The 27,696-nt window shown below is 45.0% G+C and overlaps 2 protein-coding genes across 3 annotated transcripts in view; one reads left to right on the forward strand and one right to left on the reverse strand.

The window, feature by feature from the left end:
- Positions 1-27,696, forward strand: part of TAF5 (TATA-box binding protein associated factor 5) — a 543,784-nt gene that overhangs the window by 235,373 nt on the left and 280,715 nt on the right. The window lies entirely within an intron of this gene.
- Positions 55-20,542, reverse strand: RFC4 (replication factor C subunit 4). Of its 2 annotated transcripts, none has more exons than XM_068130071.2 (10): positions 20,078-20,542; positions 19,780-19,858; positions 18,318-18,397; positions 18,065-18,184; positions 13,239-13,382; positions 12,724-12,844; positions 10,786-10,914; positions 8,061-8,141; positions 665-781; positions 55-236 (listed from the first exon to the last, which is right to left on the reverse strand). In XM_068130071.2, the coding sequence occupies exons 1-10, from the start codon at positions 20,218-20,220 to the stop codon at positions 144-146; spliced, it is 1,107 nt and encodes a 368-aa protein (XP_067986172.1). In that variant the 5' UTR covers positions 20,221-20,542; the 3' UTR covers positions 55-143. The 2 variants fall into 2 exon arrangements, with proteins under 2 accessions (XP_067986172.1, XP_067986173.1); XM_068130072.2 differs by having other exon boundaries at positions 19,819-19,858; positions 20,078-20,358.

A 27,696-nucleotide genomic window follows, 5' to 3' on the forward strand; every position in this document is an offset into this window, starting at 1 on the left:
AGCGAAAGGTTTGGTTTGGAGCAATGTCTTGTCTTGCAATAAGTCCCCAAAATGTGCAAAAGGAAAAGTCAGATTTATTGAACATCTACAAAAGTCAACCAAGGGAATAGCGGTTCGATCAAAACTTGATTGCAATAGAAGGCTTAGGGGTTTGAAAGAGTTCGAGAGAAAAGCATACAAAATGAGAGAATCTGGAGGAAGTCGTCTGATCCATCGGAAAGAGCAAGGTCCACTTCCTACAAGGAAAGACAAAAAAAAACCAACATTGACGTCACATTCAAAACGAGAGGAAACCGTTTGTTGGTGCATCATACCTGTTCCATCCATTCTTCCTGCAATGATTGAGCAGATCATTTGCATTGCTGTTGCTTTACAAGAGTGGAAAACTTAACTTGCATGTCCGATCAAAATGTTGGTACAATTTGCCAAATTACTGCTAAACTGCAGGTGCATGTTGCAATTGGTGTTCAAAATATAACCTTTCATTGAAATCAAATGTTCCTCGATCATAAACTGACGGCTACAGACAGTGAACAGATTTCTTAACACCTCTCTCCGTTTCGTGTGTGCGGGGGGACAATCCCTGATAACTTCTATCGATTAGCTACTCCATAAACAATGATCAACAAACAAAATCATTTTTGATGAATGGATCAAATCTTACAGCGAGTCGTTCTGCCAGTACCGACTTCTGCTTGTCAGTGAGTTGAGAATGTGTCACCAGCAGGTCGTTTATGTTGATGATGATGTCACTTGCAGCATAACCATCGCTCAGGAGTCTCTGTGGGGAAACGTGAGCATTGGGTTTCGTAGCAGCAACGGGGGGAAGATCTTCTTCATTATATGCATATTTTGTGCAGACAAAAACCTTATACGGCTAACGTTGTTTAAAAGGGCCTCATACATATTCTACGTGCACATGCAAAGGTGGAGAAAGGTGGGGGAGGTGAATGTCGGTGCTTCTATTGTATGGGATGACACGGAAACCTACCCACACGAAGTACAGGTACAAAGCATGGGAGCACGAGTCGAACTCCCGGCCTGAAACTCTTACACATTTATTCGAGGTTGTACAAATACCACACCGACATATATATATCTCGCCACAGCTCGACCATTTGCTCACAAAGTGCAAAAAAACGATGTCCAGCTTAACGTTCTCTTCGAAGAATGGTTTTGTCCAAAAAGGATGTCGAGCAGGATGTTCCTTGTATATTTGAGAGCGAAAATAAAATTCCCAAAAGGCTTCCAAGTGGACGTGTCCAATTTCGTTTTTAACCACGTCCGAGCGAGATTCTGATTCCGTGGATGTGACGCGAGGTGATTGGGCAGTCTCATTGGATAAGTATTACTCCACCACATGGTGTTTTCACAAATGATTACTTTTTCATATTGTTATGGCCGCGGGGTTTTGGGTCCACGACGAGGGGGTTAGCCTCCGTTCCCTCCCAAACTTACTGGACCTGAGGCTGTCGCGCACGAATACCTTCGCACCTCGGCAGGTTGCTAAACAACCATGAACACCAATTGGTCCGTCACGCGATATCAGGGTTCTCACCGACTGACACCATTTACCTGCATCACCTGAATTGCCCAATCGGGGAACACACCTTCTGGCGGTATATCAATCTTGTCCTTGGATGGTAATTTGGGCAGCCCAGCGACCGCTTGATACCCACCGGGCTAATCGATGCTTATGAGCCGATTACGTGAAGAAGAACCTCCCACCTTCACTAAGTGCGAACAGCGCTGGACCAATGAAGGAAAGGACATTTGAACAGTTGGAAAGAAAAACTTCAACAAAACTTATTTACAGGTAATTACAGGCACAGGGATCATGCGGAATGTGGGGAGGCACTTGAGGGCTTTAATGTTCATGGAGGGGAGCACGCAAAGGGTTCAATGGGGGAAAGGTAAATCGATATGTACAAACAGTCACTGACAAAGCGTACAGCGAAACTTAGGAATAGCAAAGCAAAATGGACGAGAAGCAGAAACTTAACTTAACCGATGCCTTGTGATTATAACTATGAATGAATGAATGAATGATCGTTTTAAGGCCATTTTCCCCGCTAGAGCGGGGGTTAGCCTTGCGGGCCCCATGACAATCATGGTTCCCTGTTTGAGGCAATGTTTTTATGGCCGGATGCCCTTCCTGACGCCAACCCTTGGTCGCCTCTTATGATGCGCAAGGGATACGGTGTACCTATTCTAAATCGGGGTACACACCGGGATCATTCATCCCAGCAAGCTGGTACTCAATTTGCCGACCTCGGAAGGATGACAGGCCGAGTCAATCCCCCTGGCGTTAATTCAGCGATCGGCCGGGATTCGAACCCAGGATCCTAGGATCCCAAGCCGGCACCCTGACCCCGCTAAGCCAACACCAGGCATGACAACATGACAACACCAGGCAACTGCGTACCCTGTGATTATAACTGATTGAACAAAATGGGGCACCACATCAGACATTCACGGAGGGGGACACGAACGTCGGGAGTGAAGGCCGTGTGGGGAGCACGGCCTCCCGCTTACCGGACGGAAACAGTTGTGGTTCTGCAGCCCAACTCTAAAGGAGGGGCAGTGAATGGAAGAAATACCGGTGGGGTGTAAGGGTGTAGCCATGCAGGGTACGCAGTTTGACCCCTACTTTGGTCAGTGCTCCTCCACAAGGCTCACAGCTCGAGTCACCAACGCAAGCAACACGCAGCAATCAGGCAGGCAGGTGATCAGGCAGTCAGGGCAAGAGAGAGAGAGCAAAAGAGAGCCCAAGGCCTTTTAGCCTTGCTCTAGTTGTCATGCCTGGCAAGGGTGTGGGCTGCTCTAGAAAATTATTTGGCCTGCTGAGTGGCCGGCCGTCACGTTGCCTTGCCTCCACGAGCACTCCAGAAAGTTCACGAAAGTTCCTCAGGCCCTGATTGGTGGCCTGTCGCAACTAATCACCAGCCTTCTCGAAGGTCCTGATTGGCTGCTGCCCTGCCCCCGGCAGCCCTTCGATTCCGTCATTCGGTCATCTTCAATCACTACTAGTACCGATCGGACTTTTCTTCAATCACTACTGGTACGCCCGCCATCTATACCACAAGCACAAAGGGATGAACGGAGCGTCCAGACAGGTTGCTAATGGTCAATTAGCACCTGCAACAAAGGTCGTCGCTTTTGAGTGAACCAACCAGGTGTGGAATTGACGTGTCATGAAAATGCGACTTCCACAAGAAAATAAAACCAAGGGTAAATAAAAAGTGTATTAATTTAAGGTTGTATTCGGGTATTTATGGGTCGTGTAAGGAAATGATACTCGGGGATACAGAAAAGGCGCGATGTTTATATTATTAGCACGCATACAGTACATCTATGAAGCTCGTATGGACTGTACTTATCTCATAACGAGTCTCTCGTCCCAATGCTGCTCGTACGGACTTTTACCATTACGTTCTCTGTCCCCTGTGGGCTGCACTCATTTCTCAGACTACGGTGAGACATGCAAATGGTGCGATAGGTAAATTAGAGCACCTGCTGGTATTACGTGCTGTCGAGCCTGTATGCACTGTACGGTTAATTATCCCTTAGGAGAAGATGGGCCTCTCTACCCATTCTCCAACGCATAATGACAAACTAACTCGTATAAGGGGAAGGAACTGATAATCTTCTGCTATGAAATAACTATTCGAAGGGACCTGTATGGTGGTTGCCATTATTTCTTAGCGGTTTCCTAAAACCGCAACAATATCAAACATCGTGCTTTTCATATCAAACTTCCAGCAGAATTACGTTCATTGGTACCATTCCTGGGTCATGTTATTAGAAATATACAAAAGGTCTCAGCTCATGGATGATTTAAACAGAGCAGGTTCACAGACTGCCAGAGGATCAAAGAAACAAACATTGTACATGAGTGTTGTGGCATAAAGGAAATGCGTGGTGGGGGTCAGTGGGAGAAGAGTTGCGGTGGCCCAAGGAGAAAGCTTGAGGTGACGGGCAGCACTCTTCAAGGATTGGAGGAAGGGACATGAAGAGCCGGACATGGATTCAGTTCCACAAATATGAAGATATATGGATGAAGGAGTGGAATTGAGCATTCATATTGGAATTGGGGAAGGTAACCAGATGTGGGATTGTGAGAATATGCATGACCTGTGGGCTGAGGGAGAATGGTGAGGTGAGAGGGACAAAAGGAACAATGCAATAGAAAACCAGAGTCCAACCTGCCTGTGGTTGGCAGGAACCAGATTTCAGGCCTCTACTGCCTTGAGTGTAGTACCTTGTTTTTTTCTTTTTTTTCTTTTTAGCTGAACAGTTCCCTTATCGTCTTATAAACAAGAATCATGCTATTAGAGGTCATAGAAGTACCCCCTAATTATTGAAAAATTCAAATTTCAATTCAATTCAATATAATATGTTACATGAAATTTGTTATAACTTTAATTTGCATCATTCTTTTGGGCTGAAATTTGGACAGGATATTCAGAATATCACTTCCTTTAAAATGATGAAGGCTTTTGTTTATAGGAGTAGCCATTGTGGATTTATTGAAGGACAACCAAGTTTTATCTGGTAATTGGCATAATTAGCTAATTAGTGAACATTTGACATAATTTCACAAAATCCTCATCAGGTAGTAGAGTAACACATGTATAATACATGTACCAAGTTTTGTGTGAAAAGAATGATAGGTGACATAGAAGATAGAAGTAGAAATGTGTTCTTTGTTTTTCCTTGTTTTTTATTGATGGTCTAATTTATGCAAATTATATGCATGTAATATGGCAAAGAAGCGTTGAAACTGGTCTGAGTTAAAGCCAAGATTATATCTTTCAAGAAAAACTGAAAATTAGATATTAACTCGACTTTGTTTTTGTGTAAAGGCCTCTCAAAGGTACCTATGTAGTTTTCTCAATTTGTCACCAGTACTACACCCTTAAACTCTATCACCTCGAGGGGAGTGGGATGGGAAACTGCACCAGGCCAGAAAGAGGACCCACATTCGATGATGGTTCAGATTGAGGCCTTGTTCACTGTATTGAGCTCTGAGCAGCTCAGAATGTGGAGGACATAATGCAGCATTCAGAGGGCAGTTTGGATATGTCGTTTACCCAAGATAAGTTGCGAGTCTTAGGAGCACCACCAAAGATTGCACCGCTTCCATTGCGAATCTTCCAGAGGTAGGCCAGAGAAGCCAATCCTTGCAGCAGAACAGAATAAGAGCAGAGGATTTTCATGTGTTGAAAGACAGGTTTCAGGTAGCATGACAATCACCTGTTTGTTTTACACATACGCACTGTAACAATATGGTTCTCAGAAGTGTGGTGAACTGTTCTGCACAACGTGGAGTCGTAAACAAAATGGTTCAGAGGGTTTAACAGGGAAGCTGAGAGGTCATCAATGTAAACCAAGAATACTGTCGAGTCTTAAAAAGCTTCGTTCGCTGGATACCACCCGGAAGAGAGAGATGATGAGACTATGCCATCAAAAGCAAACTCGTTTCTGATAGTAGAGAAAAATGTGACAACCATTCAAGACGGGGCCGCTGAAACCGTTACAATCAAAAAGCTTTTAAATATGGCAGGGTGCCAGACAGTATCGAAGGCTTGACACATGGCCTGGTCTCTCATTGGAGATTTAGTACATCGTACACTATTGCATGAAAGCAACAACACAGTAGAAAAGCCACCGTAGAAGTCAAACTGATGACAAAGAAAAGAGAATGTTGGACAAGAGATAATTCCGGGGGTTTGCAGCGTTTATTGAACCCTTCACTTTTGTTAGCATGGAGAGAAGGTCGACCCCATTTGGTGGAACAGACTTAGAATCCTGTGTGTGAATAACAATGACACTTGTCGCTTCAAAGACAAAGGCAGGAGACCATCTGAGCAAGACGCGGAGAAGAGCGAGGAAAGGTAGCAGACGTGAGGATAGGGTCAAGACGTGGAGAAGAGCGATGAAAGCCAGGAGACGTGAGGATAGGGTCAAGATGTGGAGAAGAGCGATGAAAGCCAGGAGACGTGAGGATAGGGTCAAGACGTGGAGAAAAGCGATGAAAGCCAGGAGACATGAGGATAGGGTCAAGACGTGGAGAAGAGCGAGGAAAGACAGGAGACGTAAGGATAGGGTCAAGATGTGGAGAAGAGCGAGGAAAGTCAGGAGACGTGAGGATAGGGTCAAGACGTGGAGAAGAGCGAGGAAAGTCAGGAGACGTGAGGATAGGGTCAAGACGTGGAGAAGAGCGATGAAAGCAGGAGACGCGAGGATAGGGTCAAGACGCGGAGAAGAGCGATGAAAGCAGGAGAGGCGAGGATAGGGTCAGGACGTGGAGAAGAGCGAGGAAAGACATAAGAGGTGAGGATAGGGTTAAAGCATAAACAATTGTTGAGAATTTCAGTGTCAATGTTATTCAGGTCCGGTTAAAGAGGAAGTGTCAAGATTCAATCGGAACTTGGAAACCTTGGTGAGGGAGAGGGCCAATTGCTGCAAAAGGGCAATCTGTAATGGTGGGGAAAAAAAATGGGAAGGAGAAGGGATTAGATGAAGACATTTACTTACATTTTCAATACAAGTGATAAGACAATCAATCTTTTCCAGAGCAATGTCCAAAATTATTCTGAGGTACAGGAGAGCTGTCGTCGGACTTTGAAAAGATGGCGAGACTGGAGAGCTTTGACTGCAGGTGAGCTTGATGTTGGGCTCTGGCTCATGGAGAGCCTTTAGGTTCCCATCAGTTGGGTTTCCTTCCAGATGGAGAATGCAAAATGCTTTTTCATGATTGCCTCACCATTTGCCTCAGTGTATCATGTTAGGATGTTTAATATGATGGTTGGGGGAATGAAGGGATGAAACGGTGATAGAGACAAAGTGTTCTGTTGAAGCAATTCCAGGAGTCAATAAGACGTCTCCGAGAGATAATTCCTTGATTTAAAGCTATAGTTGGTAGATTGTTCACTTTGACAATCACAATTCAATCTTTAACAGCTTGAGCGATCGCTGCCAAACTTGGTATGCACAGCATGGGGGAGAGAGGGGAGGGGGGTTAATGATGAAAAAAAATGAAGTGATTAGCTTAAATTGATTTTGAGATTTGAAGTGGGGATTTAGAACTGGGGCAAGGGTAATCTATTTAACCACTTAATTGATCGTGACAAAACTTCAAGGATAGTGTAGACCCATGGGGAGTGAAATTGGGTGCGAGGTGAGGTAGAAGTCTTGGGAAGGGGAAAGGGGTTACTTGTGTTTGTCATCTTTAGAAGAATGGGGATGTAGCATGTGGGGACCCCCCAACGTAGCATGTGTGACCCCCCCAATGTAGCATGTGGGACCCCCCCCCAACGTAGCATGTGGGACCCCCCAACATAGCATGTGGGACCCCCCAACGTAGCATGTGGGACCCCCCCGAAAACGTAGCATGTGGGACCCCCCCCCCCCAAACGTAGCATATGGGACCCTCCCCCCCAGCGTAGCATGTGGGACCCCCCCCCCCCCCCAACGTGCATGTGGGCCCCCCTATGTAGCATGTGGGGACTCCCCAATGTAGCATGTGAGACCCCCCCAACATAGCATGTGGAACCCCCCAATGTAGCATGTGGGACCCCCCCAACGGCGCATGTGGGCCCCCCAACGTCGCATGTGGGACCCCCCCCCCCCAATGTCGCATGTGGACCCCCCCCCCCCCAACACAGCATGTGGGACCCCCCCCAACGTAGCATGTGGGACCCCCCAACGTAGCATGTGGGACCCCCCAACGTAGCATGTGGGACCCCCCAACGTAGCATGTGGGACCCCCCAACGTAGCATGTGGGACCCCCTCCTCCCCCAAACGTAGCATATGGGACCCCCCCAACGTAGCATGTGGGACCCCCCCCCCCCCCCCCAACATAGCATGTGGGACCCCCCCCAACGTAACATGTGGGACCCTCCCCAACATAGCATGTGGGACCCCATAACGTGCATGTGGACCCCCTAACGCTTGGCACTTGTTCCTGGTGAAAGCTAAAAATATATTTTTTATACCCTCATGACTGACAATTCCATGAGAGTGTTCTGTTGGCCAAGTTCTAACCCAATCCTACCTTAAGAGTCTTGTTGACCTTCTCGTAGGAGTTCGATTTGCAGGCATCGATCAATCCGGTAATCCTCTCTTCCGGAACAGTCTGATTGGAAGAAAAGAAAAAGGTCAAGCTCATTCTCAAAGCAAGGTTCTTAACTGACAAAGGTGAGGAAATGATTTGTAATGTTGCAATGATCGAGTTTCTGAGCAGTAAGAAACGTAAAACAGATTCAAAAGATAATTTAAACTGCAAACAGTGATGTTCTGGGGACCAAGACTCCCCACCCTGATTGGGCAAGTGCGTGCCAAAGTCATTGACAACGGCAGCCCGGATCCGATAATTTAAAGTTTGAATTGAATCCATCGAAAAATGAAGGCGAAGAAGCGTTAAGGTTTTCATGAAATCCAAAATGGCTGCCATGTCATGTGACTTATGACGTCATACTTAGGATATGCATCAAGTGAAGTGGTATACCATACATGGTCAAAGTTTCAAGTTCCTACGATGAACGGTTTTGATCTGTAGGTTGCCAACAAATTTCATGGAATCAGAATAATAATGATCTTAGCAATTTCAATGGGTACCAATAGTCCAATGGTCCCCAAACAAGCATAACTTAACTAGCTTGACTTGACACTTTTTTTGTGAAATTTTTTTTTTGTGAACATCACGAAAGGTTAAGATCCTCATCCCTTGTGAAACTTCGAGGCCAACTGCTGAGCTCCAAACAACAACAACATGCATTTTAAGGCCATTTTCCCTGCTAGAGCGGGGGTTAGCCTTGCGGTCCCCATGACAATCTTCTCCATTTTGCCCTATTTTCTGCATCTCCCCTTGTTAACCCCCTTCTTCTTCCACCACCTTTAGCCAAGTCTTTCTCGGTCTTCCCCGTCCTCTACTTCCTTCTACATTCATTTCCATCACTCTTCTCAACCAGGATAAGGAAGAAAGTGAAGATCGACGAAATGCAGTTTGGATTTATGCCAGGAAGAGGAATGACAGACGCGCTTTTTATTGTGAGGCAGTTGCAGGAGAGGTTCATGGAGAAGAGGAAGTTGTTTCTTGGGTTTGTTGATCTGGAAAAAGCATTCAATAGGGTTCCACGCGAAGTCGTGACATGGGCATTGAGGAAGTTAGGAGTGGAGAAATGGTTGATCAGAGTCGTGATGGCAATGTACGACAGAGCGCGTACAGCTGTAAGGACGAAGGACAGGAACAGTGGTGAGCTTGAGGTGATGGTGGGAGTGCATCAGGGGTCCGTACTAAGTCCACTACTATTTGTAGCTGTGATGGAGGTGCTGGCTCAGAACGTAAAGGAGGGTTTACCATGGGAGTTGTTGTATGCAGATGATCTGGTGTTGACTGCGGAAAGTATGGATGGACTGAAGGAAAAGATGAACAAGTGGAAGGAATGTATGGAGACAAAAGGTCTGAAGGTGAATATCGGAAAGACGAAGGTGATGGCATGTGGTGAGGTGGAAAGAACTGGGAAGTGGCCATGTGCTGTGTGCAGGAAGGGTGTCGGAGTGAACTCCATTCAATGTACAATGTGCGCTGAGTGGGTTCATCAAAAATGTAGTGGTCTGAGAGGGTCATTAACCAGTGGGGCAGCTACATTCAAATGTAAGGTGTGCACAGAGGGAGCTGCAGATGGAGGAAATGTTGAGTTGGATCTTGGAGACGGCGTGAAGCTGGAAGGTGTGAAAACATTTTGCTACCTCGGCGACATGCTGAATGGAGAAGGTGGATCAGACTCGGCAACGGTTGCTCGAGTGAGATGTGCATGGAAGAAGTTTCGCGAACTGAGTGGCGTGCTGACGAGGACGGGAGTGTCGTTGAAGCTGAAGGGAAAGGTGTATGCTGCATGTGTGAGAAGTGTTATGATTTATGGGAGCGAGACATGGGTAATGAACGTCGAGCAGCAAAGAAGGCTGGAAAGGGTGGAAATGCGAATGGTTCGGTGGATGTGCGGAGTATCGTTGAGAGAGAGGAAGACAAATGATGAATTGCGAAAGATGATGGGAATAGAGCCTGTGATTGATGCTGTGAAGAGGAACAGGTTGAGATGGTTTGGTCACGTGTTGAGGAAGGATGAAAGTGACTGGTTGAGAAGAGTGATAGAAATGAATGTAGAAGGAAGTAGAGGACGGGGAAGACCGAGAAAGACTTGGCTAATGATGGTGGAAGAAGAAATGCGGGCAAGGGGTTAACACAAGGGGAGATGCAGAAAATTGGATCTTGGAGACTTGGAGATGGGCAAAATGAAGATTGTCATGGGGCCCACAAGGCCAACCCCCGCTCTAGCAGGGAAAATGGCCTTAAAATGCCTGTTGTTGTTGCGTTTTGTATCCCATCAATAGGCCAGATCTGGATCCGGACCTCAACCAAAATCAAATCTGCTTGTTCTTGGCACTTACCCAACTCATACACCAAGTTTTGTCATTAGTCGTCCAAAACTTTTAAAATACACTGCTATAAATCGTTGTTGGCCCAATCACTCAATGGTGAAGAATTACTTGAGAAATATTTAAAATTCTCGTATCCGGATCTTCACCAAAATCTAATCGATTTGTCATCGTCACACACACAAGTTTTCTACCAAGTTTTGTCCGAATCCGTCCACAACTTTTTGATATATACTGCTCACAGACAGCGGTGAAAACATAACCTCCGATTACACTAGTCAAGCTTCACCAACAATTATGCTGTTATGCACTAATGAATACTTACGGAAATCATGGCTTACCCCAGCAACATCCCTAATGAGGGTGGGAGTGACTTGCTGATTGTGTCCTACAAGCCGATTGGCCCCTTGAAGCAAAGTGACTGCACGGCGGAGGTCCCCAGCTGCACTGGATATCAGCTCAGATAAGGCCTGCAGAGAATTGAGAAACTCGTATGTTTAAAAATATTTGTACAAGTTAAACAGGCTGCAGAGTTAAAAAGTTGTACAAGTTAAAAAGGTGTGCACATTAAAAAGGCTGTCGTTAAAAAGGCTGTAGAGTTAAAAAGTTGTACACGTTAAAAAGGCTGTAGAGTTAAAAAGTTGTACACGTTAAAAAGGCTGTAGAGTTAAAAAGTTACACGTTAAAAAGGCTGTAGAGTTAAAAAGTTGTACAAGTTAAAAAGGTTGCAGAGTTAAAAAGTTGTACACGTTAAAAAGGCTGCAGAGTTAAAAAGTTGTACACGTTTAAAAGGCTACAGAGTTAAAAAGTTGTACACGTTAAAAAGGCTGTCGAGTTAAAAAGTTGTACACGTTAAAAAGGCTGTAGAGTTAAAAAGGCTGTAGAGTTAAAAAGGCTGTAGAGTTAAAAAGGCTGTAGAGTTAAAAAGTTGCACAAGTTAAAAAGGCTGTAGAGTTAAAAAGTTGTACAAGTTAAAAAGGCTGCAGAGTTAAAAAGTTGTACACGTTAAAAAGTTGTACACGTTAAAAAGGCTGCAGAGTTAAAAAGGCTGTAGAGTTAAAAAGTTGCACATGTTAAAAAGGCTGTAGAGTTAAAAAGTTGTACAAGTTAAAAAGGCTGCAGAGTTAAAAAGTTGTACACGTTAAAAAGGTTGCAGAGTTAAAAAGTTGTACACGTTAAAAAGGCTGTAGAGTTAAAAAGTTGTACACGTTAAAAAGGCTGCAGAGTTAAAAAGGCTGTAGAGTTAAAAAGTTGTACACGTTAAAAAGGTTGCAGAGTTAAAAAGTTGTACACGTTAAAAAGGCTGTAGAGTTAAAAAGTTGCACAAGTTAAAAAGGCTGCAGAGTTAAAAAGTTGTACAAGTTAAAAAGGCTGCAGAGTTAAAAAGTTGTACACGTGAAAAAGGCTGTCGAGTTAAAAAGTTGTACACGTTAAAAAGGCTGTAGAGTTAAAAAGGCTGTAGAGTTAAAAAGTTGCACAAGTTAAAAAGGCTGTAGAGTTAAAAAGTTGTACAAGTTAAAAAGGCTGCAGAGTTAAAAAGTTGTACACGTTAAAAAGTTGTACACGTTAAAAAGGCTGCAGAGTTAAAAAGGCTGTAGAGTTAAAAAGTTGCACAAGTTAAAAAGGCTGTAGAGTTAAAAAGTTGTACAAGTTAAAAAGGCTGCAGAGTTAAAAAGTTGTACACGTTAAAAAGGTTGCAGAGTTAAAAAGTTGTACACGTTAAAAAGGCTGTAGAGTTAAAAAGTTGTACACGTTAAAAAGGTTGCAGAGTTAAAAAGTTGTACACGTTAAAAAGGCTGTAGAGTTTAAAAGGCTGTAGAGTTAAAAAGGCTGTAGAGTTAAAAAGTTGTACACGTTAAAAAGGTTGCAGAGTTAAAAAGTTGTACACGTTAAAAAGGCTGTAGAGTTAAAAAGGCTGTAGAGTTAAAAAGTTGTACACGTTAAAAAGGCTGTAGAGTTAAAAAGTTGTACAAGTTAAAAAGGCTGTAGAGTTAAAAAGTTGTACAAGTTAAAAAGGCTGCAGAGTTAAAAAGTTGTGCACGTTAAAAAGGCTGTAGAGTTAAAAAGTTGTACAAGTTAAAAAGGCTGCAGAGTTAAAAAGTTGTACACGTTAAAAAGGTTGCAGAGTTAAAAAGTTGGACACGTTAAAAAGGCTGTCGAGTTAAAAAGTTGTACAAGTTAAAAAGCCATTTGACTGCTGTAGAGAGACAGGGATTGTCTTTTCTTCCAAATTATACTTGTGTGTCCTGTTTGAGCCAAAAACATTGGAAACAACTTACTCCTTCAGCCAATGCAAGACCTTCTCCGTTGGCGATCTCTTCCAGACGGGCACGTTGGGCAGCCTCTGGGAGTGGACGGAAGCGAAACTTGGAGCAGCGTGAAGTAAGAGGCTCAATTATCCTGTGATGTGCGACATATGGTTTGGATAAACAAAATAAACTTCGAAGATTTACGCACAGAGACTTTCTACATTCTACATATTTCGTTCCTACGATGAACGGTTTTGGCCAAATTTCACAGATATTCCTCTTCACACAAAGGGCCAAATTTCAGCCTTCCTCCGCACCACAATGCTCCATATATTCCTCTTCTCAAACTCCCTTTACTCCCATCTCCTCCCAACTTCCTTTCCATTCTTCCACAACTGCTTTCCCTTAATCCCCATAATTCACTTAATTTTCTCGATTATACGCCCCGACCCACTCCAATGATAGCCCAACTGCATTGCAATGAGTGGCACGGACTAGAGTGCACTGCGGCATGGATTGGAGTGCGCTGCAGTGCGGAGACTGACCGACTGATGTAATTACAAATGAGGCAGAAACGTGTGCTGCGAGCTTGTCTCTCCATCGTGCGTCTCAGCGCAGCTTGTGCAGGTTGGGTCATGGAATCTGCTTCATCCAAAATGATCAGCTTGAACGGCGGAGTCGGACGCCCACTGGATGTAAAACAAGTGCGAATTTGAATAACGAAGCACATTGGAGAAAGGTAAAGCACTGCATTCAAACACCTTGTTTCGCTTGATATACGTACATTACACCATTACCAATAAATGTAAATGACACAGACCAAAATATTTTTTTTAACCTCAAACCAGTCTATTTCAGTCTGCAGTAGGCCGAAAGCCTCCATTACCTCATGTGGAGGGAAGCTTGACATACTAGACATGTTTGCAGAGAGAGGGTTGGGATGAGTGAACAACCGTGGGCATCAAATCCACATCGGTCATTGAGTAACGAAACTGGACAAGTTGATGGCGCGCCATCACAAATACCCATAGATTCCCACCTAAATCAAAATTGAAAGATGGAAAAACGTTCTATCACGATTGACCCAATATCACATTTTGAGGTAAAAGAAAATGTTCTGTTTTAACCCCGTGACCTTAGACCCCACCCCGTGGGGCATCAACTGAGGTCGAATCCAAAAAATTGTTACATATCTCATGCGTCCCCCCATGTTGATGACATAAACAAAGTTTTATTTTAAAAAAGAATTAAAATGTGCCCGTAATTGCATTTTTTGGTATTTGACCTTTTCACCCCACCCCAGGACCCAAAGGGGCGGAGGTCAAAAATGATATTGCACATTATTGCCATGTGGTGACCTTAACTACCATGTTTAGTGAATTTATACACAACCGTTTAGGAGATAGCATGACATACAGACAGACAGACAGACAGACAACATTCCCCGTTTTTTTGTTTTTTTTTCCAAACAGCGTGCGAATAAATATGCCAAACCTAAAGAGTAAAATATCACGCCATTGTAAGGAAACACAAATGCACTGTTAGGGTAAAATCGTATAAATATGAAAATGCCCATTATTGTAACAATACAAATGTTTCCTCATTATGATGAGAATTTTACATCGATCCAGAAACCATCCATCTGTGAGGTCTGCTCGTCGATTATATGACATCTGCTCGTCGATTATATGACATCTGCTCGTCGATTATATGACATCTGCTCGTCGATTATATGATATCTGCTCGTCGATTATATGATATCTGCTCGTCGATTATATGATATCTGCTCGTCGATTATATGATATCTGCTCGTCGATTATATGATATCTGCTCGTCGATTATATGACATCTGCTCGTCGATTATATGATATCTGCTCGTCGATTATATGATATCTGCTCGTCGATTATATATATGACATCTTCTCGTCGATTATATGATATCTGCTAGTCGATTATGTATGACATCTGCTCGTCGATTATATGATATCTGCTCGTCGATTATATGATATCTGCTCGTCGATTATATGATATCTGCTTGTCGAGGATGATAACATCAATCTATTCTACTCATCGATGATGAGATATCTGCTTGTTGATTATATGATATCTGCTTGTCGAGGATGATAACATCTATCTATTCTACTCATCGATGATGAGATATCTGCCTGTCGATTATATGATATCTGCTTGTCGAGGATGATAACATCTATCTATTCTACTCATCGATTATATGATATCTGCTTGTCGATTATATTATATCTGCTTGTCGAGGATGATAACGTCTATCTATTCTACTCATCGATGATGAGATATCTGCTTGTTGATTATATGATATCTGCTTTGCTGAGGATGATAACATCTATCTATTCTACTCATCGATGAGATATCTGCTTGTCGAGGATGATAACATCTATCTATTCTACTCATTGATGATGAGATATCTGCTTGTCGATTATATGATATCTGCTTTGCTGAGGATGATAACATCTATCTATTCTACTCATCGATGATGAGATATCTGCTTGTCGAGGATGATAACATCTATCTATTCTACTCATCGATTATATGATATCTGCTCGTCGATTATATATATGACATCTTCTCGTCGATTATATGATATCTGCTCATCGATTATATGATATCTGCTCGTCGATTATATATGACATCTGCTCGTCGATTATATGATATCTGCTCGTCGATTATATGATATCTGCTCGTCGATTATATGATATCTGCTTGTCGAGGATGATAACATCAATCTATTCTACTCATCGATTATATGATATCTGCTTGTTGATTATATGATATCTGCTTGTCGAGGATGATAACATCTCTCTATTCTACTCATCGATTATATGATATCTGCTTGTCGATTATATGATATCTGCTTGTCGAGGATGATAACATCTATCTATTCTACTCATCGATGATGTGATATCTGCTTGTTGATTATATGATATCTGCTTTGCTGAGGATGATAACATCTATCTATTCTACTCATCGATGATGAGATATCTGCTTGTCGAGGATGATAACATCTATCTATTCTACTCATCGATGATGAGATATCTGCTTGTTGATTATATGATATCTGCTTTGCTGAGGATGATAACATCTATCTATTCTACTCATCGATGATGAGATATCTGCTTGTCGAGGATGATAACATCTATCTATTCTACTCATTGATGATGAGATATCTGCTTGTCGATTATATGATATCTGCTTTGCTGAGGATGATAACATCTATCTATTCTACTCATCGATGATGAGATATCTGCTTGTCGAGGATGATAACATCTATCTATTCTACTCATCGATGATGTGATATCTGCTTGTCGATTATATGATATCTGCTTGTCGAGGATGATAACATCTATCTATTCTACTCATCGATGATGTGATATGTGCTCGTCGATTATATGATATCTGCTTGTCGAGGATGATAACATCTATCTATTCTACTCATCGATTATGTGATATCTGCTTGTCGATTATATGATATCTGCTTGTCGATGATGATAACATCTATCTATTCTACTCATTGATGATGAGATATCTGCTTGTCGATGATGATAACATCTATCTATTCTACTCATTGATGATGAGATATCTGCTTGTCGATGATGATAACATCTATCTATTCTACTCATTGATGAAGTGATAGCTGCTTGTCGATTATATGATATCTGCTTGTCGAGGATGATAACATCTATCTATTCTACTTATTGATGATGTGATATCTGTTTGTCGAGGATGATAACATCTATTTATTCTACTCATTGATGATGTGATATCTGCTTGTCGATTATATGATATCTGCTTTGCTGAGGATGATAACATCTATCTATTCTACTCATTGATGATGTGATATCTGCTTGTCGATTATATGATATCTGCTTTGCTGAGGATGATAACATCTATCTATTCTACTCATCGATGATGTGATATCTGCTCGTCGATTATATGATATCTGCTTGTCGAGGATGATAACATCTATCTATTCCACTCATCGATGATGTGATATCTGCTTGTCGATTATATGATATCTGCTTGTCGAGGATGATAACATCTATCTATTCTACTCATTGATGATGAGATATCTGCTTGTCGAGGATGATAACATCTATCTATTCTACTCATTGATGATGAGATATCTGCTTGTCGAGGATGATAACATCTATCTATTCTACTCATTGATGATGAGATATCTGCTTGTCGAGGATGATAACATCTATCTATTCTACTCATTGATGATGTGATATCTGTTTGTCGATGATGATAACATCTATCTATTCTACTCATTGATGATGTGATATCTGCTTGTCGATTATATGATATCTGCTTTGCTGAGGATGATAACATCTATCTATTCTACTCATCGATTATATGATATCTGCTTGTCGAGGATGATAACATCTATCTATTCTACTCATTGATGATGTGATATCTGCTTGTCGATTATATGATATCTGCTTGTCGAGGATGATAACATCTATCTATTCTACTCATCGATGATGTGATATCTGCTTGTCGATTATATGATATCTGCTTGTCGAGGATGATAACATCTATCTATTCTACTCATTGATGATGTGATATCTGCTTGTCGATTATATGATATCTGCTTGTCGAGGATGATAACATCTATCTATTCTACTCATTGATGATGTGATATCTGCTTGTCGATTATATGATATCTGCTTGTCGAGGATGATAACATCTATCTATTCTACTCATTGATGATGTGATATCTGCTTGTCGATTATATGATATCTGCTTGTCGAGGATGATAACATCTATTCTACTCGTCGATGATGTGATATCTGCTCGTCGAGGATGACATCCATCCATGTGGTCTGCTTGTCGAGGATGATAACATCTATCTATTCTACTCATCGATGATGTGATATCTGCTTGTCGATTATATGATATCTGCTTGTCGAGGATGATAACATCTATCTATTCTACTCATTGATGATGTGATATCTGCTTGTCGATTATATGATATCTGCTTGTCGAGGATGATAACATCTATCTATTCTACTCATTGATGATGTGATATCTGCTTGTCGATTATATGATATCTGCTTGTCGAGGATGATAACATCTATCTATTCTACTCATTGATGATGTGATATCTGCTTGTCGATTATATGATATCTGCTTGTCGAGGATGATAACATCTATTCTACTCGTCGATGATGTGATATCTGCTCGTCGAGGATGACATCCATCCATGTGGTCTGCCTGTCGAGGATGACATCATCCACCCATGTGGTCTGCCTGTCGAGGATGACATCATCCATCCATGTGGTCTGCCTGTCGAGGATGACGTCATCCATAGCTATTGCCCCACAATCAATCTCACTCCTGGCGGGATCCACAGAGCGCTTGTTGTGCAAAGCCTTTCACTCGGTCTCTGACCACGGCAATTCCCCGCTCATCCGAAGCGTTCAGCTCCAGGACGCGATTCGACAGCAGGGAAGACCTGGATGGGTGGCAGACATTGAGATTGGCACGACGAAAGACGCAGGTGAATTCAAAGACCGTGCGCATTCAAAGACCGTGCGCATTCAAAGACCGTGCGCATCGAAGGGAAAAGCACTTTTTTGCTTTTTTACCCAAACAAGTCGCGAGCGGCTGCCAGGATAGTCGAGGTTTTTCCAGTACCCGGGGGGCCATAAAACAGCAGGTTTGGCAGCTGGGACAGGGTTCATCGAGAAGGGAGGTGAGAATACAGGAACAGGGATGAGTAAATGTGCACAGGTGATCAATACAATGGAGACAGATGAGACCAACACGATGCAGGTATGACCCAGTGGATAAGGGTGAAATGGAGGAACAAGATAAAGAGATCGGATGAAAGAACAAAGTCAAAAGTAATAACAAGATACGAGTTTATAGAAGTGAGGGGTTCCTAATATGGGTAGCTAGGGGTTCCTAATATGGGTAGCTAGGGGTTCCTAATATGGGTAGCTAGGGGTTCCTAATATGGGTAGCTAGGGGTTCCTAATATGGGTAGCTAGGGGTTCCTAATATGGGTAGCTAGGGGTTCCTAATATGGGTAGCTAGGGGTTCCTAATATGGGTAGCTAGGGGTTCCTAATATGGGTAGCTAGGGGTTCCTAATATGGGTACTTAGGGGTTCCTTATATGGGTAGTTAGGGGTTCCTAATATGGGTAGCTAGGGGTTCCTTATATGGGTAGCTCGGGGTTCCTTATATGGGTAGTTAGGGATTCCTTATATGGGTAGTTAGGGATTCCTTATATGGGTAGCTCGGGGTTCCTTATATGGGTAGTTAGGGGTTCCTTATATGGGTAGTTAGGGGTTCCTTATATGGGTAGCTCGGGGTTCCTTATATGGGTAGTTAGGGATTCCTTATATGGGTAGTTAGGGATTCCTTATATGGGTAGTTAGGGATTCCTAATATGGATAGTTGGGGGTTCCTTATATGGGTAGTTGGGGGTTCCATATATGGGTAGTTAGGGGTTCCTAATATGGGTAGTTAGGGGTTCCTAATATGGATAGTTAGGGGTTCCTAATATGGGTAGTTAGGGGTTCCTAATATGGGTAGTTAGGCGTTCCTAATATGGGTAGTTAGGGGTTCCTAATATGGGTAGTTAGGCGTTCCTAATATGGGTAGTTAGGCGTTCCTAATATGGGTAGTTAGGGGTTCCTAATATGGGTAGTTAGGGGTTCCTAATATGGGTAGTTAGGGGTTCCTAATATGGGTAGTTAGGGGTTCCTAATATGGGTAGTTAGGGGTTCCTAATATGGGTAGTTAGGGGTTCCTAATATGGGTAGTTAGGCGTTCCTAATATGGGTAGTTAGGCGTTCCTAATATGGGTAGTTAGGCGTTCCTAATATGGGTAGTTAGGCGTTCCTAATATGGGTAGTTAGGGATTCCTTATATGGGTAGTTAGGGATTCCTTATATGGGTAGTTAGGGATTCCTTATATGGGTAGTTAGGGATTCCTTATCTGGGTAGTTAGGGATTCCTTATATGGGTAGTTAGGGATTCCTTATATGGGCAGTTAGGGATTCCTTATATGGGCAGTTAAGAGTAACAATAAAATGCCATACATCACCCCCAGAAATAATGTTCTTGAGAACAGCAACCACCTCCTCCTGGTGAGCAATATCATCAACTGTCCGTGGACGACTACGAGTGGGGGAGAGAGGAGGGGGGGGGGGAGAGAGGAGGAGGGGGGGGGGGAGGGAGGAGGAGGTGGATACGTAGAGGAGGAGGAGGTGGATACGTAGAGGAGGTGTATATTAACACGCAGGCCATGTTGTCCACAGTGTCTGCATACATGATCACGCAGGAGGCCATTTTGTCCACAGTGTCTACGTCGTCTGTACACATTAACACAAAACCTACTATTTCTCGACCCACGGGACTTGTCGCGACTTTTGTCCGGCGCTGGTCGAAGCCTCCGTTTCCTTGTGTCCGACATTGGTCGAAACCTCCTTTTCGTTCGAACCTTTGTCCTTGGCGACGCCGCCGCGAAGAAATGCCTGCATTATGCCGATCCGTGTGCAGGTCGATTAAACAACATTCATTTCAACCCGCACTCTAAACCCGTTTTCGTTTGCCTTCCAAAGTTTCCCGCCGAATCAACACGGTAGATCCGGGACTCCACACAAACGTCACTTCCTATCAAACATAGCGGTTCTTCTTCTTGAGATATTCTTCGCGCGGCTCTTCCACACACGGGAGGTAGACGTACATTTAAATTGGGATTATACGCGAACGTACATTTAAATCATCATTCTAACGGGGCGATTCAGGAGAACGACAAGAATGAACCAAATCAGATTATAATTATAACAATCCCGGAAGGGGGCGGGGCATGACAGAAGGTGCCGAAACCAGTGACGTCATCGTGCGTCAGGAATACTGTGGCGTACTATGTCGCCAAGATTACACAAATTGTGTAAGGAAAGCGGAAAAGGCCAACACAAGCAGCTGATGTCCCACACCCACTTAACTTACGGGTTACAATGATGAAATACGTGAGTGAAGCAGAGGAATGCGCCATTCGATGAATCTCACGAGCAGGTCACCCCCTTTTATTTTTTTGCATACTGAGTCGAGGCTCGTGGAAGAGCGAGTACCCAGCCAACATGTCCAGCTGGGGCCCATGTGTGTCCCCCCCAAGTACGCCCCAGCTGGATTTGACCATAGGCTCCACCTGGGGGTGTAAAGTATCTCGACAAACTGTCATCAATTGTCGTACGCGTTTATTCACTCTGCCGATCAAGGCCCGATTCACAGCAGCGCCATCCGAGCTCTGGCGTAGGGATACAACCCGGTCCCGGTGTAGGGATACAACGGTGAATATTTGCACTGCATACATGACATCCTCCCCTTTAAGTCCAAAATTACCAAGAGCAATACGTGCTAGATTTCCAGAATTGACATTTCAAAAGCAACATTTCCAAAACATGTGAAAATATGTGTGCAAACGGTTATGAGAATAATGAAAATACGTGAAAATAAAACATGTGTCAACGTGAAAATAGAACATGTGTCAACGTGAAAATAGAACATGTGTCAACGTGAAAATAGAACATGTGTCAACGTGAAAATAGAACATGTGTCAACGTGAAAATAGAACATGTGTCAACGTGAAAATAGAACATGTGTCAACGTGAAAATAGAACATGTGTCAACGTGAAAATAGAACATGTGTCAACGTGAAAATAGAACATGTGTCAACGTGAAAAAAAAACATCTTCAAAGATTCAACCGGTCGGGTGTTTTTCTCTCACGCATTGAGCGTCGCGGTGTACCAGTGGATACAGAGTCCGAGGTGATCCCTTTGGGTGGCGGTGTACCAGTGGATACAGAATCCGAGGTGATCCCTTTGGGTGGCGGTGTACCAGTGGATACAGAGTCCGAGGTGATCCCTTTGGGTCGCGGTGTACCAGTGGATACAGAATCCGAGGTGATCCCTTTGGGTGGCGGTGTACCAGTGGATACAGAATCCGAGGTGATCCCTTTGGGTGGCGGTGTACCAGTGGATACAGAGTCCGAGGTGATCCCTTTGGGTGGCGGTGTACCAGTGGATACAGAATCCGAGGTGATCCCTTTGGGTGGCGGTGTACCAGTGGATACAGAGTCCGAGGTGATCCCTTTGGGTGGCGGTGTACCAGTGGATACAGAATCCGAGGTGATCCCTTTGGGTGGCGGTGTACCAGTGGATACAGAGTCCGAGGTGATCCCTTTGGGTGGCGGTGTACCAGTGGATACAGAATCCGAGGTGATCCCTTTGGGTGGCGGTGTACCAGTGGATACAGAGTCCGAGGTGATCCCTTTGGGTCGCGGTGTACCAGTGGATACAGAATCCGAGGTGATTCCTTTGGGTGGCGGTGTACCAGTGGATACAGAATCCGAGGTGATCCCTTTGGGTGGCGGTGTACCAGTGGATACAGAGTCCGAGGTGATCCCTTTGGGTGGCGGTGTACCAGTGGATACAGAGTCCGAGGTGATCCCTTTGGGTGGCGGTGTACCAGTGGATACAGAATCCGAGGTGATCCCTTTGGGTGGCGGTGTACCAGTGGATACAGAGTCCGAGGTGATCCCTTTGGGTCGCGGTGTACCAGTGGATACAGAATCCGAGGTGATTCCTTTGGGTGGCGGTGTACCAGTGGATACAGAATCCGAGGTGATCCCTTTGGGTGGCGGTGTACCAGTGGATACAGAGTCCGAGGTGATCCCTTTGGGTGGCGGTGTACCAGTGGATACAGAGTCCGAGGTGATCCCTTTGGGTGGCGGTGTACCAGTGGATACAGAATCCGAGGTGATCCCTTTGGGTGGCGGTGTACCAGTGGATACAGAGTCCGAGGTGATCCCTTTGGGTCGCGGTGTACCAGTGGATACAGAATCCGAGGTGATTCCTTTGGGTCGCGGTGTACCAGTGGATACAGAATCCGAGGTGATCCCTTTGGGTCGCGGTGTACCAGTGGATACAGAATCCGAGGTGATCCCTTTGGGTGGCGGTGTACCAGTGGATACAGAGTCCGAGGTGATCCCTTTGGGTGGCGGTGTACCAGTGGATACAGAATCCGAGGTGATCCCTTTGGGTGGCGGTGTACCAGTGGATACAGAGTCCGAGGTGATCCCTTTGGGTGGCGGTGTACCAGTGGATACAGAATCCGAGGTGATCCCTTTGGGTGGCGGTGTACCAGTGGATACAGAGTCCGAGGTGATCCCTTTGGGTCGCGGTGTACCAGTGGATACAGAATCCGAGGTGATTCCTTTGGGTGGCGGTGTACCAGTGGATACAGAATCCGAGGTGATCCCTTTGGGTGGCGGTGTACCAGTGGATACAGAGTCCGAGGTGATCCCTTTGGGTGGCGGTGTACCAGTGGATACAGAGTCCGAGGTGATCCCTTTGGGTGGCGGTGTACCAGTGGATACAGAATCCGAGGTGATCCCTTTGGGTGGCGGTGTACCAGTGGATACAGAGTCCGAGGTGATCCCTTTGGGTGGCGGTGTACCAGTGGATACAGAGTCCGAGGTGATCCCTTTGGGTCGCGGTGTACCAGTGGATACAGAATCCGAGGTGATTCCTTTGGGTCGCGGTGTACCAGTGGATACAGAATCCGAGGTGATCCCTTTGGGTCGCGGTGTACCAGTGGATACAGAATCCGAGGTGATCCCTTTGGGTGGCGGTGGACCAGTGGATACAGAGTCCGAGGTGATTCCTTTGGTCTCCACGAAGGGTGTAGCGTTCGCAGAGGTTTTCGGGGCATCCGAGCCGGCTGGAGCGGCCACGACGATCTCCGGCAGTGGCGGGTCGAACTGTTGTCCTGACTGTGACGATGCTACAGGCTCTATCGACTCACAGTGACGGTAGGTTATGTGGTCCTGATGTCGACGAATTTCGCGCCCGTCCTGCAGGCGAATCACGCAGGACAGTGGACCTGGCTTCTCGATGATGTCCCCCGGTAGCCACGTCGCACCTGCACCAAAATTTCGGGCAAACACTGGATCTCCAATGTTGATTCAGCGACTGTTGGACGTCTTATCGTGCACCAACTTTTGATTAAGCTGGCTCTGATAAACGTTTGATGATATGTCTGGTTTGAGATTGTCAAGTGTCGATCTCAGGTGTCGTTTCATCAATAACTCAGATGGAGCTGCACCGGTTGTTGATTGTGGCGTGATGCGGTATTTGAACAGGAGACGAGAAAGCTTTGTTTCCAGGGCTCCCTCCTGAAGTTTCCGCAATCCGGATTTGATGATTCCCACGGATCGTTCGGCCAAGCCATTTGAAGCCTGGTGATGTGGGCTGACAAACTTATGTTTGATGCCATTCCGACGTGTGAACTCGGCGAACTCGGAACTGGAAAAACACGAACCGTTATCACTCACGATCATCCTGGGCAGACCTTGAGTGGCGAAACAGCGTCTGAGTCTTTCGATGACAATGGCTGACGTAGTACCACGCATCACATAGGCATCAATCCATTTTGTGTGCGCGTCCGTGATTATTAGAATCATGCTGCCGTTAATAGGCCTGGCATAATCGAGATGTAGGCGATGCCATGGTTCGCTGGGCCATTCCCAGGGATGCAGTGGCGCTTTCGCAGGTGTATTCCGGGTGCTCTGGCAGGGTAACAATGTCGAACATGATGTTCGATATCAGCATCAAGATTCGGCCACCACACATAGTTTCTGGCGAGTGACTTCATCTTCACAATCCCGGGGTGACAGTCATGGATTTCATCCATGACCCTGGAACGCAGATTTTTCGGGATCACGACACGACATCCCCAGAGTAGGCAACCATTTTCCACGCTGAGTTCGTTTTTACGTGCTTTAAAAGCCGCAAAATCTGGGTCACCCTCAGGTAGCAAATGCCATCCAAGCTGTACAACCTGGACGGTTCTGGACAGAACGGGGTCTCGTCGAGTATGAGTGCGGATCTGGCCGGAATCGACAGCACAATCTTCCAGATGATCCATCAGTGCGATAATGGATCCTGGTGTAGGCGAATCATCAACGGATTCTGGAAGGGGTAACCGACTCATGGCATCTGCATTTGTGATAGACGAACCGGGCTTATAACATATGGTGCAGTCATAAGCAGCGAGAAACAGGGACCAGTGGATGATCCTGGGTGGTAGTGTGTCAGATGTCGCCTTAGTTGGACCAAACGGACTGATCAGCGGCTTGTGATCAGTGCGAATCGTGAAATGATGTCCAAGAAGGTACTGGCGAAATTTGCTGATGCCGAAAACGATTCCCAATCCTTCCTTGTCAAGTTGGGAATCGTTCTTCTCTGCAGGGAACAACGTTCTGGATGCAAATGCAACCGGTCTTTCCGTACCATCAGGCATCACGTGTGATAATACACTCCCCACTCCATACCGACAGGCATCGCATGTCAGCACAAGATCCTTCTCTGGATCAAAATGAACGAGAACATTGGACGATTTGAGCAGATCCTTAGAGGTCTGGAATGCTGATTGTTCAGTGGATCCCCAGCTCCAGGAGACTCCTTTCCTCAAAAGCCGATAAAGGGGGCCCAAAACGTCGGTCACATTCGGGAAGTTAAGACCATAGAACTGAAGCAACCCGAGGTATGACTTCAATTCGGTCACGTCTCGTGGAGCAGGAGCATCCTTGATAGCTCGGACTTTCTCATCTGTCGAGTGTAGACCCTCGGCATCAATCGTATGACCCAGGTGCGTGACTGATGGCACCATAAACTTGCACTTGTCTCGACGCAAACGTAGGCCGGAGTCCGAAGTCTTCTTCAGAACTCTCTCCAGGTTTTGTAGATGTTCCGCGTCCATATGACCAGTAACCAGAATATCATCCTGGTAACAAACGACATTGCGTTCGGCGGCAAATAAACTGTCCATGACACGCTGATAAATGCCAGGTGCAGATTTCACTCCAAAACTGAGTCGGTGGTACCTGTACAACCCACGATGTGTGTTGATGGTAAGATACTGTTTCAAATTCTCGTCCAAGCGGAGCTGTAGATAGGCGGATTTTAGATCGAGTTTCGTAAAAGTCTTGCCTCCCGTGAGACGAGCATAGAGGTCTTCGATCCTCGGGATTGGATATTTATCCAATGAAGAACACTTGTTCACGGTCATTTTATAATCTCCACATGTGCGGATGGACTGGTCCGATTTTATAACCGGAACGATGGGCGCCGCTCATTCGGCATACTGGATTTGCTCGATGATGCCCTGATTTTCAAGATGATCCAGTTCCTTGTCAATCCGCTCCCGCAGGGCGAAAGGGACTGGGCGACCTCTGCAAAATATAGGATTGGCATCCCGGTCAACCCTGAGTTTAGCCGTATGTCCTTTCAAGGTTCCAAGCTCATCCTTGAAGACATCCGGGTATGTATCCAGCACATTTTTGAGTGTGTATGCTGCGGTAGGAGAAACGTTGGCTGCCCGGAGTTGATGAATGCTTTTCCACTTCAGTCGAATTATGCTCAACCAGTTCCTGCCGAGTAAGGAAGGGCCCTTTCCAGGAATGACGATCAGGGGTAGGTGAAACTCACGGTTATCGTAGCCCACCGTGACGTCACATGTACCGCAGGGAACAATCTTCTCACCTGTATAGGTGGAGAGTCCATAGGTAGTAGGTTTCAGATGGGGTCGGTCAGCATCACTCCACAGGTTTGTGAAAACAGCATGGCTGATGAGCGAGACGGCCGCACCAGTGTCGACCTCCATTTGCAATGGTCGATTGTTGACGACAACATTGGCAAGAGGGTCCCGCTTATGGTGAGAATCGATATGAAGCAGGTCATACGATTCTGAGTTGTCGGAAACAGAGCTCACCTGGTCAAGCTCAGGTTCCTCCGAACCGATAAACTGATGAATCTTGTCAGCAGCTTTCCCTTTTCCCGATTTGCGAGTGATGCAAGCTGGAGCAATATGGCCAGTTTTCGAACAGAAATGGCAGGTTGCATCTTTGAACCAACACGACTCCGGTGGGTGCTTTCCGTTGCACCGAAAACATTGGTTGTGTGTTCGAGACTGCACTGACTTCTGACGAGGAGCCATGTTCCAACGTTTTGGCTGAACATGATCCAACCGATTCACAGCAGGGCTGGTACCAGAGGAGCGAGTGGCACCGATGCTTGTAGCGTTGCGTTCAGCACTTTGCATGGAAATGGCGGTGTCTCTGGCATTTTGGAACGTCAGTCTTCTCTCAGCAAGCAGGCGTCCACGAGTGCGGTCATCGGACATGCCAGCCACCAGCAAATCACGGAGCATGTCATCAATCATGTCCCCAAACTCACACAGATGTGACAGTTTTTTGAGGTGTGCAATGAAGTCTGCGATCGACTGACCTTGCTGCTGTCTGCACATGTAAAAATTAAACCGACACAGGATGACTGAAGGAGATGGGTTGCAATGTTCCTTCAAAGCGGCCTTGAGCTCTGCATACGGGAGCTCCTGGATTGTCCGAGGCCGAATCAGGTTTTTAACAGGAATCAGGTGTAGGGATACAACGGTGAATATTTGCACTGCATACATGACAGGGGGCCAACTGCTTTAGCCCAGGTAGGCAGGGCACGGGTTTTTCGTGGGCTAGCCCACATAGGTTGGACATGGGCTTTGCATGGATTTTTCGTGGGCCTCATGTGAATGTAAATGGGGTGCAAATCAATTCTGCATTAACTACATCACATCTGCTTTACTGTCACTACAACTATAAAATGGAGTGTATTTATTTTGCTTGAAGTGATCTTAAATAATTTCCTAACTTGGATCTGTCAAAATAAGGTGTTCAAAATGTGCAATAGGTCACGCATAAGACGCAGGTACACATATCACTTATAACGTGTGTATACAATACAACACGTGCACAATATGTAGGTGTGTTTATAACGTAAAAAATATGTGTGCATATAATGCACACATAATGCACACATATAATGTCACACAAAACAAAACCAAAGGCAAAACAAAATCCAAACGTGTATAAACGTGCATGTCGTCATCGTCAATAAT

Source organism: Myxine glutinosa, chromosome 11 (assembly GCF_964187855.1).
Source record: "Myxine glutinosa chromosome 11, kmMyxGlut1.1, whole genome shotgun sequence".
NCBI classification, from domain to species: domain Eukaryota; kingdom Metazoa; phylum Chordata; class Myxini; order Myxiniformes; family Myxinidae; genus Myxine; species Myxine glutinosa.